We start from the raw sequence: 16330 nt of genomic DNA on the forward strand, positions 1-16330 counted from the left end.
TCTTATCATCCATATTTTTATTATAGCCATCTTCTCTACACAACCAACTTCTCGAAAAAAGCTTATGAGAAAAAAAACAATCTAAACAGACCCTATAACGACTCGTTGACGCGGGTTTGGAAAATGTTGATGACAACATTAATTGATTTATTCTATTAGAGCAAAATATCTCTACTCTACCGTATCCTTGGTGTGTAGCTCATATGGTAGAGCGCTCGCTTCGCATGCGAGAGGCACTGGGTTCGTTTTCCCACACCTCCACTTCTTTTTTATCCTTTGCTTTTTACCGCTTCCCGTGCACATGATTGCCAGCCCACCTCTTGCACTGTCCCAACGTCACCATATAAATTGATCACTATGCCTACAAGTGACGAGACATGTCAACTGAATAGAAAATCATACCTTGATAGCTAGTAGATGAATGAAGCGGCAGGACTGACTACAGAAGATGACAATACTATATTTGATCAACATAGATCCAATGTTGGTTTAACCTAGTTTAATATATATATATATATATATATATATATATATGTTTTAAGGGGACTTTTGGAGAACATATTAAAACATATTCCTTAGGTCTCGTTTGTTTCCTTTCATTTTGAGGAATTGGAATCTTACTAATGGAATAGACTATTTTTTTAGAATGTGACATTCCACCACTTTCCAAAGTTATCATATTAGCCTATCTCAAATTCATGAGATGAGAGATGAAAATTGATTTTATAGATTTACATACTATTTTTTCGATGCACAACTTATAACACACTCTTCTACTTGCTTCGATATAACATAAATGTAGTATATAACTATCTATCTCATATGATTTAGGATAATATTCAAATATATTACATATATAAATAAATGAACTTAATTAGTTTTATCTAAATTATAATTTTTAAAATGGAATTCAATTCTAACGAAACAAACGGGGCCTTATAGATTATGGGATGCTACTTAAAACATGCACGGTAAGGTACTGCAGACACAATACAGTTACTTTCTTACATAAAAGACATCAACCGAGCCCAGAAAGCAAACGCAGCGGCAACTACCACCGCGGCAACACACCTAACCGTACTACTATTGTACTCCTGCAAGAAGAGGAGACGAGTGCACGTCGCATCGCTCGCCTAGGAGCTGGTGAACTTGGTGACGGCTTTGGTGCCCTCGGAGACGGCGTGCTTGGCGAGCTCGCCGGGGAGGACGAGGCGAACGGAGGTCTGGATCTCGCGGGACGTAATGGTAGGCTTCTTGTTGTACCGCGCCAGCTTGGCCGCCTCCGCCGCCAGCTTCTCGAAGATGTCGTTGATGAAGGAGTTCATGATGGACATGGCCTTGGACGAGATGCCAATGTCCGGGTGCACCTGCTTCAGCACCTTGAAGATGTAGATCTTGTACGTCTCCACCGACTTCTTTGCCTTCTTCTTCCCCTTCTTCTCGCCACCCTCCTTGCCTGCGGACTTGCCCGCGGGGAGCCGCTTCTCAGCCTTGGGCTTCTTCCCCGCCGTGGCCTTCTCCGCCGCCGGCTCCTCCTCCGCAGGCTTCTTGGCGGCGGGCTTCTTCTCGGCCTTGGGCGCCATTGGAATAGGGCGGCGGTTTCGGGATTGGGCTTCCTCTCGACGAGATCGGGGAGGCGGTGGTTGCTTGTTTGGGGACGAGGTTGCTTGTTGCTGGGTGCGAAAGAAGGCTGCTGGGGGCGCCACTTTATAGAGCGCGGGAGGTTGGACGCCATTTGTGGGTGGATATGCGACGCGGATCGCTGACGTGGAGGAGTTCGACGGGGTTCGGCCGTTCCGGACGACGGATGCGATGCGGATCGCTGACGTGGTGGATGTGGGCCCAGACATTTCTGGGAGGCGGTGAAGTTTTCGCCGGGCGGGAGTTTGACTTGATCTTTTTTTTTTATTTTTTTTGCGCCAATGTAAAAATGAGAAAGTACACCGTTCCCAAGCAACTTAGGGCGGATGTAGATGCCCTTGGATGATGTTTATGGGATTTTTTATTCAGCTTTTTCGATGAGCTTTTTCTGAAAATTGGGTTGTGAAAATTCTGAGTTTCGTGTAGATTATGTACAACGTAAGATAAAAGAAATCATATGGTTTAGAATTTAGAAAGTGATGGTTTCATATTATTGCAACGACTAGACCGATTCAGTGTTCACGTTTATTTTGGATAGTTTTAACTAAAATGATTATTATAGAAGCGGACTGAAAAGCTAAGCATTTGACAGTTTGCAGTAGCTTCTAGTAGCTAGAAGCTGAAAACAAACAGGGTCTTAGTTCACCGTCCATCAAGGAGAATATTCTGGGAATGTTGCGGGTAACCAGGGGTATAACAGTGCTTGGGGACCCACTATGAGTTCCGATTATCTATAAATACTCCTATTCTGTACATGGATAGGACACGCATAACAAGACGCTACAATCCCTACCTATTGTCTCGTTGTGCACCTGAATCATCTTTCTGAGTGTTGGGCCCACCTGACCACGTGTTAGGACCAATCCAACGTGTTCTTATTGAGTTGGATGACTTGAAGTTAATGGGTTTACTTGGATGGGGGTTGATATCCCACTACCCTTGTATTCCCATTGACCACTTCATTTGTCATCCAAATCTTTCCTTCATCTTCATCTTTCTCTTGTGTTCTTACTTCACCAACAACCAACTTCTTGATCGCCTCATAAGGTGGTGCTTCATTACCTGTCACATCACTAGAAACTTGCCTTTGCAAGCCATTATATTTATCAAATGTCACATCTACCGCGATTTCAACAAGACCGGTGACATTGTTGAAAACACGATATCCATGAGCATTTGATGCATAACCAACCAAAAAGTCCTTGTCCACTTTAGAAGCAAACTTTGAGCTATTGCCTTTCTTGTTAAGAATAAAACATCTACACTTTCTTGGTCTTCAACTCAAATTCGTTTTGAGCTCGCCTCATAAACTTATTTAAGATTTCTTGGGTTTCACCTTTGTCACACAAAAAGAAAACCCAAGTGAAGCGAAAAAATATCAATAATAACTAGACCATATTTGTTGTCGCTAATACTAATGTAGGCCAGCAGTCCAAAGAGGTCCATATGTAATAGCTCTAATGGCCTCTTGGTAGTGACCACATTCTTTGGGTGACGTGGAACGCCATGTTGTTTCCGTGTTTGAGAAGTTGCACATACATTCTTTAGGTAACCAAATTGAATTGGGTTCTTGAGTGTTAATGATTACTTTAGGTACCCACACACTCCTTCTCATCGCTTTCCTATTTGCGTAGGCATCCACATACTTGACGACGAGAGAGAAAGTATCTTGCCTACAAAAGGGAAAGGATTTGGGGTCACTAGAAACCACCAAAGGCGTCTATCAGCGGCCACGACGAGCACAAGTGATGGTTAAGGTTTGAGAGGAACCAAAGTGAGGTAAGGAGGTAGTGCCCGAGCAGCTAGGCAAGGATAAGCAACACGACAGGAGCAAGTGAGCGAGTGGCACGACATGGCTGCAAGCAAGGAAGAAAACAAGGGGAGAGGAAGAGGCCTAGGAAGACTCCTTAGTGTTTGGTTTAAGAGTGAGATGAAACGGAGACTCCGTTCTACTAGATGGTTCCCACCGTTCTTCCAAACTACCGAACCTTTTTTCTCACGAGACAGCACGAATCCATTCTATCTTCCAAACACGATGAGTCATCCCATTCTCAGAAACGTAAACAGAGCCATTCCATCCAACTAAACTAGAGAACCAAACACTACCCTATTTTCTCCAATTGGCATGCACATGGAGCACTTCGCTGAAGTCGATGCGACGACAGCTGCCACGCTAGTCAGGATGGCACAACCAGGTTTGCTACATCACCCAGCGCGTGAGTGCTCCGGCTGAAATTACTTTACTGTTACTTTTAGAAACAGATTTTTTTTTTAAAAAAAAAGGTCACAAGAACACCCTCTGGGCGCCGTTGTTCCATCGATCGAAGACTCGTCAGTCGCCCTTACCCCTGTAATCAACGCTGGGTATATGATTTGCATGTGGATGCTTGTAGTTGGAGAGAAACAAGGACAAGCAGATCGATATAGTAGCTCATATATATAGATGAACTCAACATTCAACAAGTATACAGCCCACCTCATTTCAATGAACCTAAAACTGTACACTGAATGCATTGACTGAAGAAAACAGCAGGTATTTTTTTTCCTCTAAAGTTCCTTGTCCTTGTGCTGATATGCTCGATGCTGCGAGTGCTCCACATTGATTGGCTTAAATTTGAGGATCTTTTGAACGCTGGCCAGATGGTTCACCTCCTTCAAGGGCGCTTCCTTACTGCTGTTAAGCGGTGTTTCTGTGTTTTCTTTAGAAGGTGCCAGCTCATCACTTGCAGGTTTTGGTTCAGTTTCTGATAACAATAAGGAAGCAAACATTGAATGAATGTACTATAAAGAACTGCATTATGTCAAAAAAAAGAAGTTTTTCAGACTGCACGGATGAGTTTCCCAATGCACCTTGTGAGTTGACAATGATTACAGTATGACTGAAAAAGCCAGTACATACTCATGAAAACTAAATTCACTAGTTCGATCATAACCTTGTGACATGATTCAAGAATGGAAGTTTTATGTGCAAATGATGCCATTTCTCAGGAAGCAGAAGCGGCGTAATAACACTGCATCAGATTCTGGGAAAATTTAACAAGCCGTGAAAAAATATTTGTCAAACGTAAAGGTGGGGAAAGAGGGTAGTTTCAGAGTTCCTTACCACTTTCAGAAAATAGATAGCAGGTGCCAATAGTTTCATCATATTCCCCGACCTGTCATTAGAAGGCATAAGGATTAGCACGGCTGGTAAGCAGATTAGAGCCAGAAACTCTAGTATGAATTGGGAATTTCAAAAAAAAATCATTTTGTAAAGAAGAAAATCGTTAGAACAAAGGGATTCATTAGCAACAAAATAGATAATCAGTAAAATGCACGCTTGGTACTTTAAGGAATAACAAGTAACTTATGGCCTCCAAATATATCTTGTTTCCATCTTGTCCTGTTACAGCATTCAACGGCACAAGCTACAGTCATGACAAATATGTACTCCGTGCTCTGTTACTCACCAAGAAGTGAACTCAAACTAGTAACTGATCTTGTCCTGTTACAGCATTCAACGGCACAAGCTACAGTCATGACAAATATGTACTCCGTGCTCTGTTACTCACCAAGAAGTGAACTCAAACTAGTAACTGATCTTGTCCTGTTACAGCATTCAACGGCACAAGCTACAGTCATGACAAATATGTACTCCGTGCTCTGTTACTCACCAAGAAGTGAACTCAAACTAGTAACTGATTTTGAGCCAGAAGACTGACAATACAATTAAACGAAGATATGTACGACTTGATCTAAAGTTTGAAACTTCGTAAATCAGATAGTATGTTCACGAAAGTGCAGAAACTTACTACCACCCTGTGCAGCTAAGCACAAAGTACCTCCAGCAGTACAGGGCCTGCTACAGTCCACAACCCAAAGGGCAAAGGTACAGTACATAGTATGAAAAATAATACCAGAACATGACTTACCATCTTCAGATTGTCACCTACTATCAAGGTAGGCGTCAATGTATCCAAACCCTGACAAACATGATTTTCACAACTTAGTAATCTAATGTTAAGGAAAATGAACCAAAAAAATGAGAGATAGTAGCGAGCTAAGTTATCAATGACCAAAGGACATAACAAGTTAATCCCACAGAGTAGTAGATCCGGAGAAAAAAGCAACTTACAGAGAGTACGAACTGAGCACCAGGCGATATGTCTGAATAAAGACAATTGTCCAACTCTAACAATACATACTCCTCTTCCTCTTCCTCTTCACCAATTTCCTTATCTTTCTGAAGTGCTTCTGACATCTTAAACTGCACGGCGAACAAAACTCTTCACTCCTATTCAGCATACAGGTTATATACAACAATATGTCAGTAGCGTACAAGTATTGTAGCCAATCTATGTTGATAGCAAAAAACATTCAGCCATGTGTCTGTGTACTAATTTATGATAAATCAAAACTATGACTGATTTTCGTTTGCAACGGAACAGAATAAAATCAAAGGTAGATTGCAATGGAGCAACGAATGCACCTAGCAAGACGACAACAGACCATATCCTAGAAACTTCACAATCTTGAGCAGAGATCAAAACTAAACTAAAGGTGACACATAAAAACATAAATAACCATCAAAGAGTATAGGATGGTGACATATGCTTCTCATCGCAAAGAAGAGAGGCGGCTCCAGTAAAAGGACATGGATGTACACATGACACCCAATATTTTTTGCAAAACCTTCGAAGTTAGGAGTGCACCACAGCACCGCTGCCGCGCCACACGCGTGCGTCGAGATGCCACCGCTGTTGTTGCCCGTGTACCACCTCACCAGCTCGAAGTGGATTCCCACCCACACGACACCACGCCGTCGCCACATATCGGGCCATAGCACACCAGATTGAGGTCGGCGCCGCCGTTTGGGCAGAGAACGCGTGAGTAAAACAGAGAGGCCTCGCTACCGACATCCTCGCACCGGCGCGGGCCTCCGGCCGCGTGCTCAGGCGACGGCAAGGTTGGGAGGTGCGAGACGAGCGAACTCTTGCGGCGGCGGCGGCGCGGGTTCCGCCGCTGTCGCCCCGCACAAGAGAGACGCCGCTAAATAGCTTTATGTTAGTTTTTCGGTGCTCAGCTTCGAACAGCCTGAAGGAAAGGGAAGGGGTCGGAGTACCTGGTGGTGCTCGTTGCCGGCGAAGAGACCAACGAAAGCCTCAGCTGGTTTAGGGCGGCGGCGGCCCAGTCTGCCAGTCGTCTGACGGCGTAAAATGTCAGACTAACTGCAACGCTGCCCCTTCGCAGCCCCCTCCCCTTGCATTGCGCCGTAGGGGGCACTCTACGCCGCAGTGGCGCCCCTACGCCTCGGCCCTATTCTCTCTCCTTCCAGATCTAGTGTATGAGTGTATCACTTCTTCCAGATCTAGTGTATCACTATTCATCCCCATAAGCACTATAATGTGGGTCCACGAATAATTATTAGTAGATAAAAAATTGATAGTTGATATAGAAAATAATATTTTATAGTTGTAGTGTGATATAGGGAGAGTATTTAGGGGGAACCGCTGCGGGAGATGAAAAAATAGGGGGAAAAGTGATATAGGGAGAAAAATTTAGGGGTAACGGTTGCGGATAGCCTCAAAGTGAAGTAAGGCGAGAATTCAATGTACACCACTTCTAAACGAGGGAATCAGACTATCAGAAGCGGTTCCCTCTAAATTTCTCTCTCTATATCACTTTTTTTGCGTCACATCATTAACAGTTTATTCCATACTTTTTTTATCTCCCGCAGTGGTTCTCGCTAAATACTCCCCCTATACCCCACTATAACTATAAAATATCATTTTCTATACCTACTTTTGATATACTATCAATTTTTCATCTACTAACAATTACTCGTGTACCCATAGAACAGTATCTAAGGGGATGAACAGTGAACTGCTGAATTTGGAGGAAAAGAGAAGAGGGCCGACACGTAGGGGGCGACCAGGGGCAGCGCTGCGGGCCAAGGGGCGCCCACTGTAGCCGCTAGCAAGCGGAGGGGGCTGTTGCGCGGACACCGCACCGGCTAGCCTCAAAGAAACAACACTACTTGAGACAATATTCAGCAAATAGCACTAGTTTTCAAACAATTTAAAGAATAATATTAGTTTCATCAAATGAATTAAAAAACAACATCTCATCTAAATTTTTTTATTCTTTTATGTCTCAACTCACAATAAAATGGACCAAATTGTCCCTGTCATTTCCCAGCCTTATTTTTTTATTTATTCAGTTCATAAGAACAACATAAATACAAATAAATATATGAACACTATTTTTATATTATTAAGAATAGTGTTAAACATGACAATAAACACCGAGGAAGTTTATATTTAACAATCGAACTTCAAAACTATATTCTGGGATGGCGATAGTAAAACAGAGAGGCCTCGCTACCGAAAATACAACCACGTAAAATAAAAAGGAACAAAAGAAGTACATTCGAAGATCTTTCGGTAAACTAAGTATGTCTACATTTTAATAGTTTGATGTTGAAAATACCTAGGTTTGAAGTTCAACAGTTAAATATAAACTTCTTCCTTCGTAAAAAAACATGTGCATATTTGTATGTTTAACACTATAAAAATAGAGCTTGTATGTTTTACCTATTTATGTTTTTCTTATGGACGAAATAGATAAAAATATGCTACGAAATGAATAGGGGTAATTTGTCTATCTATATGTGATGTAAGCAATTAAAAAATGCAAAATATAGATAGAGTGTTGTTTTCTGAATTAATTTGATGAAACCGATGCTATTCTACGAATTGCTTGAAAACAAATGCCATTTCCTAAACGTCTTCTCAAACCAATGCTTTTTGTGGATTCTCTCCTCCTAAATAGGTGGATGTAAACAATATCACTGATAACATTCGGGGTCTAAGATATACCACTCCTAAGTCATTATCTCTTTAAACAATACCATGATAGCTACTAATCTCTATATTTCTCTATACTAATCAAGTTTTAATACTAAATTTATGTACTTGGACCAATTTGCCCCTCAATATGCAAAACAAAAAACATGGTATGCGCATCATCAAAATAAAATCATACAATTATATTAAAAAATAAAATATTAAAACATCTTAATATGCATCATGATAATTATAATTCACAAAATTCCAGCGTATAATCTAAGTAAAGGTCAGCGCAATATTTCATACGCATCTAATTTAAATATTTCCTAGCTCGTAAGCAAAAATATCCGTGGTATAATTGTTAGTTAGGAATACCTCTATGCATGGCTTGATATTGTTCCTTGTAGATGTTTGGTTATTGTCTACAAATATTTAAATTAGGTACATATGAAACATTGAAATATTATGTTGAACTTTACTCAGATTTTACGCTAGAATTTCATGAGTTATTAGTTATTATGATGTATTTTACAATATATTAATGTTTTATTTTTAATATAGTTATTTTAATTTAATGGTATGTATAGATCGTGTTTTATTTGTATATTGAGGAACGAATTGGTCCACATACATAATTTTTAATGTTAAAACTTGATTAGTGTAGGAAAAGATAGGGGTTAGTAGCTATCATGGTATTATTTAAAGAGCGAGTCAGTTAGGAGTGGTATTTCTTAGACCAGTAGTGGTATTGTTTAGATCCACCTCCTGATGAGTGGTATAAATTAAATTGTCGCTGAAGGAAGGGGATGCAGATGCATCGACGATGTAAAATAAAAAAAGAAAGATAGAAAGAAAAAAACACCCCGCACCGCACATGGTTTGTACCAATTTTACTCTAGTATTTTTTTGCCTTTTTGTCTCTATAGATTAGAGATGCAAAAGTCCAAACAACTTACTTTACTTAAGCGAGGCTTCGTTCATCGGGCACTATCAATGACAAGTAAAACATTTGTTTTAAATAACAGAGAGAATAATGATGTTTATGAGTATATAGTATATCATAAATAAGTAAGTAGAACATTTTATTTTTTAAGGTATAATATTTTTCATTTTCACAACAATTTCACAAACGAGTTTCGGCGAGTAGCGCGGATGAGGAAAAAGAAAAAAGGGCGACACCATGCTTCCTCGTCCGTCTTCCTTCGTCCGTTGGCGGCCCGTACTGTTGAAGACTTGGCTGCTGGGCCGTCTTCTCCACGTCCCGTGCGAGTGGTCGCGCAGGAGTGCGGCCCACTGCTACAGGAGCGCGGCGTGGCTTGTGATGGACGACGTCCTTCAGGTACGCAGTTAGGGTTTCCTATCGATTTCCTTGGGTCGCACTCCTTTCCCCATCTTGCTTCGCGTCATTCTCGCCTCTGGTCGCTTCCGAGTTCGTCGCGTGAAAGTTTCTGCGGAGGGTGGATCTCCTCTCCGTTTCACCCGCCTTCGCTTGGTGAGGAGTGGCCTCTTCCGGGCCGCTCTGGTGTGTCGGCTCCGATGGATTCGAAAAATCGAAACCCTAACTGGGATCGATGGGGTCCGAAGGAGGCGCCGCAGGGTTCTCAGTCGTGGGGAAAGAATCGGAACCTCAGCTGGCGCTTGAAGACTGGATCTGGAAAATCTAAGGTCAAAGATGATATTCCCGTCTCCACTCCCGGTGATGCCGGTCTGCCAGGTATCCTCAAAACCCCCCCGCCCCCCATTCTAAAATCTGAGAATGATTTGGTGCGTAGGGTTTTTTGCCAGAAATGTGGTTTAGATGGTCATCATGCTAGGGAGTGCTTTAAGTCTTTGTGGTGCGAAATCTGTCGCAAAGAAACCCACAACACTGCTCGGTGTGTTCTTCCCAAGCAGAATAAGCCCAGTATGCCGATTGTTGGTATGGCGGCAGATAGGCTAGGGTTTTATTCCTCTCATTTCGCCAAACCCTTATCCAACAAACCTAAACGCAGTTTTATTGGCTTGGTTAAAATCATTGAGGGTTTGATCACCGCCGATGATCTGGAGAAGGATTTCGGTTTTCACTTTCCTTGGGGCCGCACTTGGAAAGCTACTAAGTGCCATTCTGGTTTTCTCATGCAATTCCCCTCTCAAGAGAGATTGGATGAAATGATTAATTTCCTCGAGTTGAAAATGAAATTGTCTGGAGCCAAAATCTCTGTCTCTTCTTGGAGTTCTCAGGCTAAGCCTAAATCTAAACTGCATTCTGTGTGGATTGTGTCTGAGAATGTGCCAGAAGAGTTACAAAATTATCAGGCCATTTGTGAATTGGGATCCACTATTGGAGCAGTGGAAGAAGTGGATATTAACTCTTTAAACTCTAAAGAAATTGTGAGGTTTAAAGTTCATGTGAAGAGTGTTGCTATGATCCCTCCTATCATTGAAGTTGGTGTCAAACCTTTTTTGTATGACATTTACTTCAAAATTGACAATATTACTGATGAAGGTTGGAATGATGACTCTGTTAATCTGGGCAAGAGGGCTTCGATTGATAGACAAGGTTTTGGTGAGATCTCTCTTGGCAAATATGCTAAAAAGGCCAAGAGTGGTGATGAGGACTCTGGCAAGGATATCAAGGGAAAATCTCCCTTAAAAATATCCTCAAGTCAGGCCAATGTTGCTGGTTCCCTGTCTGAACAATCCGAAAGCATGAAAATGGGGAAGGGTTCTGAAGACCCTAAAGGTTACCTTGATAGTCAGGGACATGAGGATGAGGAATTCAATGATAGTGAGGATGATCTGTTGGATTCTCAGGAGTTGGATGAATTCATCAAGGATGATGAATTTATTCCTTCCCCCGCCCAAGATAAAAAGAAATTGCATCTGAGTAATGTTGAGGATGCTAGCAAGATTGCTGGTGGTAAAAAATGTGGTCCTATGGAAGGCGAAGCTACTGAAGGAGTGAGAAGGAGTAGCAGATTGGAATCGTCTGAGGAAGTGAAAATTGCTGATAAGGCTGCTGCAAGAGCTATGGCTAAAGATGCTTTCATCAACAAAGGTTCGTCCTATAATCCTTTCTCGGTTTTGAATACTGATAATAATGTTCTCATGGATGTGGCTAACAAAATAGGTGTTGATTTAGGTTCTTCTTTTAATGATGCAGTTGAAAATTTAAACCTGATTAAATCTTTAGAATTGTCTAGGAAAAACTTAGTGGTTCAATCTGTTAGGATTAATGTTGATAATTCTAATGCTGATTGTATTGTTTCTGATGATGATAATAACATGCATAATGATAATCTTGATGATAATTTTTCTGATCTCGAAGATGTTATGATTCTTAGAAAAGGGTCGTAAAATTCAGCACAGGAAAAAAACTGTGAGGAAAAAAAACAATAGTAACTTGGCTGGTAAAACTCCTAAAAATAGGAAAATCCCTATTAAGAGGAAAGGCCAGTCAGATGGCCAGCCCCTTATTTGTTCAGAATGATTGGTGTGATTTGGAATTGTCAGGGGCTCGGTAAAAGTGTGAAAAGTGAGTTCCTTCGTGATATTATCATGAAAGAGAAGGTTAACTTCATTGGTCTTCAAGAAACCAATAAGAAAGATTTTGAAGAATCTTGGCTGAATTTTATTAGTGGTAATAGAAATTTTGTTTGGGTTTGGTCTCCACCTAATGGTAGGTCAGGTGGTTTGTTGGTTGGTTTTGATTCGGACATGTTTGATGTTAGAGAAAAAGAGTTGGGGGAATTTATGATTCGGTTGTTGGTGATTCATAAAGTTTCAGGTTTTATTTGGAATTTTATTAATGTTTATGGTGCTGCTCAAAATGATCAAAAACAGAAATTCTTGAGTGAGTTATCAGCTTTTTGTTCTAATTGTTCTCACCCTTTATTGATTGGCGGTGATTTTAATATTCTCAGAAAGGAATCGGATAAGAACAAGCCCGGGGGGACTAACAAGTGGAGCTCTCTTTTTAATTCTATTATTGATGTTCATGAGTTGATTGAGTTGGATCTTAGTGGTCGTCATTTTACCTGGTCGAATAATCGTAATCCTCCTACTTTTGAGAAGTTAGACATGTTTCTTGTTAGTCCTGATTGGGATCTGCATTATAATAATTTGAATGTTACTAGTCTGAGTAGATCCTTTTCTGATCATGTCCCTTTATGTCTAAAAACTGATTACATTTCTCCGGCTAGAAGAGAATTTCGGTATGAGCTTTGTTGGAAGTTAAGACCTGATTTTAAGTCTTTAGTTGTGAATAATTGGTCTTTGCCTCTTAGAAGTAAGATTGGTATAGATATTTGGAAAGAAAAAGTCAAAAGATTGAAAAAATTGTTGAAAGGTTGGAATATCAATGTTGAGGGTAGATAATTGAAATTAAAAAAAGAGTTGATAGGAAAAATTGATATTTTAGATAAAAAATGTGAAATAATGGGTATCTCGGATTCTGAGAGAATCGAAAAGCTTGATATGGAATGAAATCTGAAAAAAATTATGGAAGAAGAAATTTGTAAAAAAACAAACTGCTAGAGAGAAATTCATCAATGAGGGTGATGAAAATACCAAGTTCTTTCATCTTTTGGCTAAAGGTCGGAAGATGAGGGTTAAAATTCCTTTCTTAAATCAGGATGATGTCCCTGTGAGTGATGCTGATGGTATTAATAAAATTGCCACTTCTTATTATAAAGATCTTTTTGGTCATTCGTTGATATCTAATATCAATATGTCTCAGTGTAACATGAAGCAATTATCAGAAGCTGATAGATCTTTCCTGACGGCTCCTTTCTCAGTGGAGGAGATTAAGAAAGTGATTTTTGAGATGAAGCATAACAGTGCTCCTGGGCCTGATGGCTTTCCTGCTGAATTCTTTCAAACTTTTTGGGATATTATTCAGTTGGATATTGTCCAATTATTCAATGACTTTTACAATGATAGTCTCAAAATTGAGAGACTGAATTTTGGGGTGGTAACATTATTACCAAAAGTGGACAATGCGGCTGACATGAAAAATTTCAGACCTATCTGCCTTCTGAATGTGTGCTACAAGATTATTTCAAAAGTTCTGAACAACAGACTGGCGAGTTGTATCACAAAAGTGATAAGTGATTCTCAATATGGTTTCATTAAGCATAGATATATTATGGATGGGGTCATTTCGCTTAATGAAATTCTCCATGAAGTTAAAAGGAAAAATCAAAGTGGAGTAGTTTTAAAAATTGATTTTGAAAAAGCTTATGACAAAGTGAATTGGCATTTTCTTTATAATATGATGGAGAAAAAAGGTTTTGGTAGTAAGTGGTGTGATTGGGTCATGAAGATCGTGAGAGGTGGTAAAGTTGCCATCAAGACTAATGATACTCTGGGCCCTTATTTCACTACTCACAAAGGGGTGAGGCAATGGGATCCTTTTTCTCCCCTTTTGTTCAATTTGGTTGCTGATGGTCTAGCTTGTATGATTAAAAAAGCTCAGGAGGAAGGTCTGATTGAAGGGCTTATCCCTCACATCATTCAAAATGGTTGCTGTTGTTTACAGTATGCTGATGATACCATTTTTCTTATTCAAGATTGCTTAGAAGGCGCCAGGAATCTTAAATTCATTTTATGTTTGTTTGAAAGTATGTCAGGTTTGAAAACTAACTTTCACAAAAGTGAAATATTATGTTTTGGTGATGCTAAAGAGATAGACTTTTTGTATGCTGATATTTTTACTTGTCCTATAGGTAATCTACCTATGAAATATCTTGGTGTGCCAATAGATAAGAAAAAGATTAATAAAAATCTTTGGTGCACCATGATTGAGAAGTTGGAAAAAAGATTAGCTGGGTGGCAGGGTAGATTCTTGAGTCTTGGTGGTAGACTTACTCTGCTAAATAGTTGTCTTTCTAATGTTCCTTTATATATGTTGTCGATCTATCCTGCCCCTAAGTCTGTTATTAAAAAAATTGATTTGTTGAGAAGGAGACTTTTATGGCAGGGGGAAGCAGTCCAATAAATTTCACCTGGCCGATTGGGTGTCGGTTTGTTCCCCCAAAATTCAGGGGGGCCTGGGTGTTTTGAATCTTGAAGTTATGAATGACTCCCTTCTTTCTAAATGACTTTGGAATATTGAGAATTCGAATGGATTATGGCAAAAAATTATTGCTAGTAAGTATCTTAAGGGAAAACCCCTTATTTTAGTTAAGCAAAGACAAAATGAATCTCATTTCTGGAAAAAGCTTCTGAGTTTAAGGGACATCTTTTACAAATACTGTAAAACTGATGTGGGTAATGGTTTGAAAACTAGTTTCTGGAAAAGCACTTGGTTGGGTAACCAACCGTTGTCTAGCCAGTTTCAAGTTTTGTTTGACTTGGCCTATAACAAAGATATTTCTGTTAACGAAGTTTTCACTTCAAATTTTGAATCCCTTACTTTCAGAAGAAGGATTGTGGGTAATCTGAAGGTGCTTTATGATGATTTGATTAATTATTGTAAGCAGATTTGTCTATCTGATCATGACGATAGAATTGTGTGGTCCCTGGGGAATAAAAGCTTCTCTGTTAATTCTTTATACAGAAAGAAAATGGAAAATCAATCTTTGATTCCATATAAGTTTTTGTGGAAATCTAAATTGCCTCATAAAATCAAAGTTTTCTTCTGGTTAGTGGTAAGAAATAAGATTCTTACTAAGGATAATTTGAGAAAAAGATGCTGAATTGGTTCGTTAAACTGCTGTTTCTGTGGGGTGGATGAATCTATTGATCACTTGTTCTTTTATTGCCCCATTGCTCAATACATGTGGAGAGTTATTCAAGTTGCCTTGAATTTGAGATCTATTCCGAAAAATATCAAAGATTTGTATGACAATTGGTTATGTAAACCAAAAGACAAGATGGCTCAACTGGTGTTATTTGGTTGTGGTGCTTTATTCTGGGCTATTTGGCGCACTAGAAATGATTGGTGCTTTGGAAATAGTCATTTACTTGACCCATCTAACATCATTTTTCTTTGCTGCTTCTGGTTGGACTCCTGGGCGATTCGTCAGAAAAAAGAAGGAGCAAAGAATGGTGGTGCTAGGAAGCAAGTTAATCCGAAAGACGGCAAGTGAAGCTTTCGTGAGGGCCTTGGGGTGGTGTCCTCTTGACAGGCGGATTTCTGGGTGACAAGATGTTGAAGCTGTGAAGCCTTGTTGGGATAGTTGTCTGTCTTTTGTTGGCTAAACTGTTCAGGTCTTTTGTGGCTTCTGCCTGTCATGTTTGGATGTAAATAAGAAAGTCTTATGTAGTTCTTCGTAGGCCAAAACTTTCCCTGTTATCGTAGTCTCTTCACTGATCTGGTGATAGTGGTTAGAGTCTAGATAACTTTCTGGCCATGGTTGATCTTTTGGTGGTTCTACCGCGTGTGGGCGGTTGTTACATACTTTCCTATTTCTTAATGAAATAGGGGGCTTCGCCCCTTCGTAAAAAAAAACAACAACAATTTCACAAACAAAAAATCTATGATGACATTTGCCCCCCCCCCTTTACTTTTTTAGCCAGTCTCCATGTATGATTACGATGTACAAGGTTTCCACCATAATGCCATAAATAACTATAGATTTGAGTGCTCATTCTAAGTGATATACCAAAATTCATGAAAGCAGTCATCGCATAATTTAGTGCGAAATACTTCATGCTTATTTAGTTCAATCTATTGAGCACAACATTATATGGTAAGCGACAAAACATTTAGCTTTACAGCTCCTTTGGTGATAAAGGAAATAAAGAGAATCGGAGGAAATTAAGATAAAATGAGCTAATTTCCTCCCTCAGGACTAGTTTGGGAGTTTAAAAACCAAAGAGGATTGGAGAGGTTAAAATTCTCTTCTGATTTAAAATTAAATATGAAGATGATTTTAGCT

General features: G+C 39.9%; 2 protein-coding genes across 3 annotated transcripts; both read right to left on the minus strand.

The window, feature by feature from the left end:
• Positions 1-918: 918 nt before the first annotated feature.
• LOC100501614 (uncharacterized) lies at positions 919-1668 on the minus strand. The gene has a single exon (NM_001196298.1). It carries the CDS (start codon positions 1581-1583, stop codon positions 1134-1136), a length of 450 nt encoding a protein of 149 aa, NP_001183227.1. The 5' UTR covers positions 1584-1668; the 3' UTR covers positions 919-1133.
• A 2381-nt stretch (positions 1669-4049) lies between these two features.
• On the minus strand, positions 4050-6993 carry LOC103639605 (general transcription factor 3C polypeptide 6). Of its 2 annotated transcripts, none has more exons than XM_008662337.3 (5): positions 6743-6993; positions 5756-5914; positions 5553-5603; positions 4745-4796; positions 4050-4385 (listed from the first exon to the last, which is right to left on the minus strand). In XM_008662337.3, exons 2-5 carry the CDS (start codon positions 5879-5881, stop codon positions 4189-4191), a joined length of 426 nt encoding a protein of 141 aa, XP_008660559.1. In that variant the 5' UTR covers positions 5882-5914; positions 6743-6993; the 3' UTR covers positions 4050-4188. The 2 variants fall into 2 exon arrangements, with proteins under 2 accessions (XP_008660559.1, XP_020399844.1); XM_020544255.2 differs by having other exon boundaries at positions 6313-6752.
• Between the last annotated feature and the right edge of the window lie 9337 nt (positions 6994-16330).

Source organism: Zea mays, chromosome 9, assembly GCF_902167145.1.
Source record: "Zea mays cultivar B73 chromosome 9, Zm-B73-REFERENCE-NAM-5.0, whole genome shotgun sequence".
In the NCBI taxonomy this organism is placed as follows: domain Eukaryota; kingdom Viridiplantae; phylum Streptophyta; class Magnoliopsida; order Poales; family Poaceae; genus Zea; species Zea mays.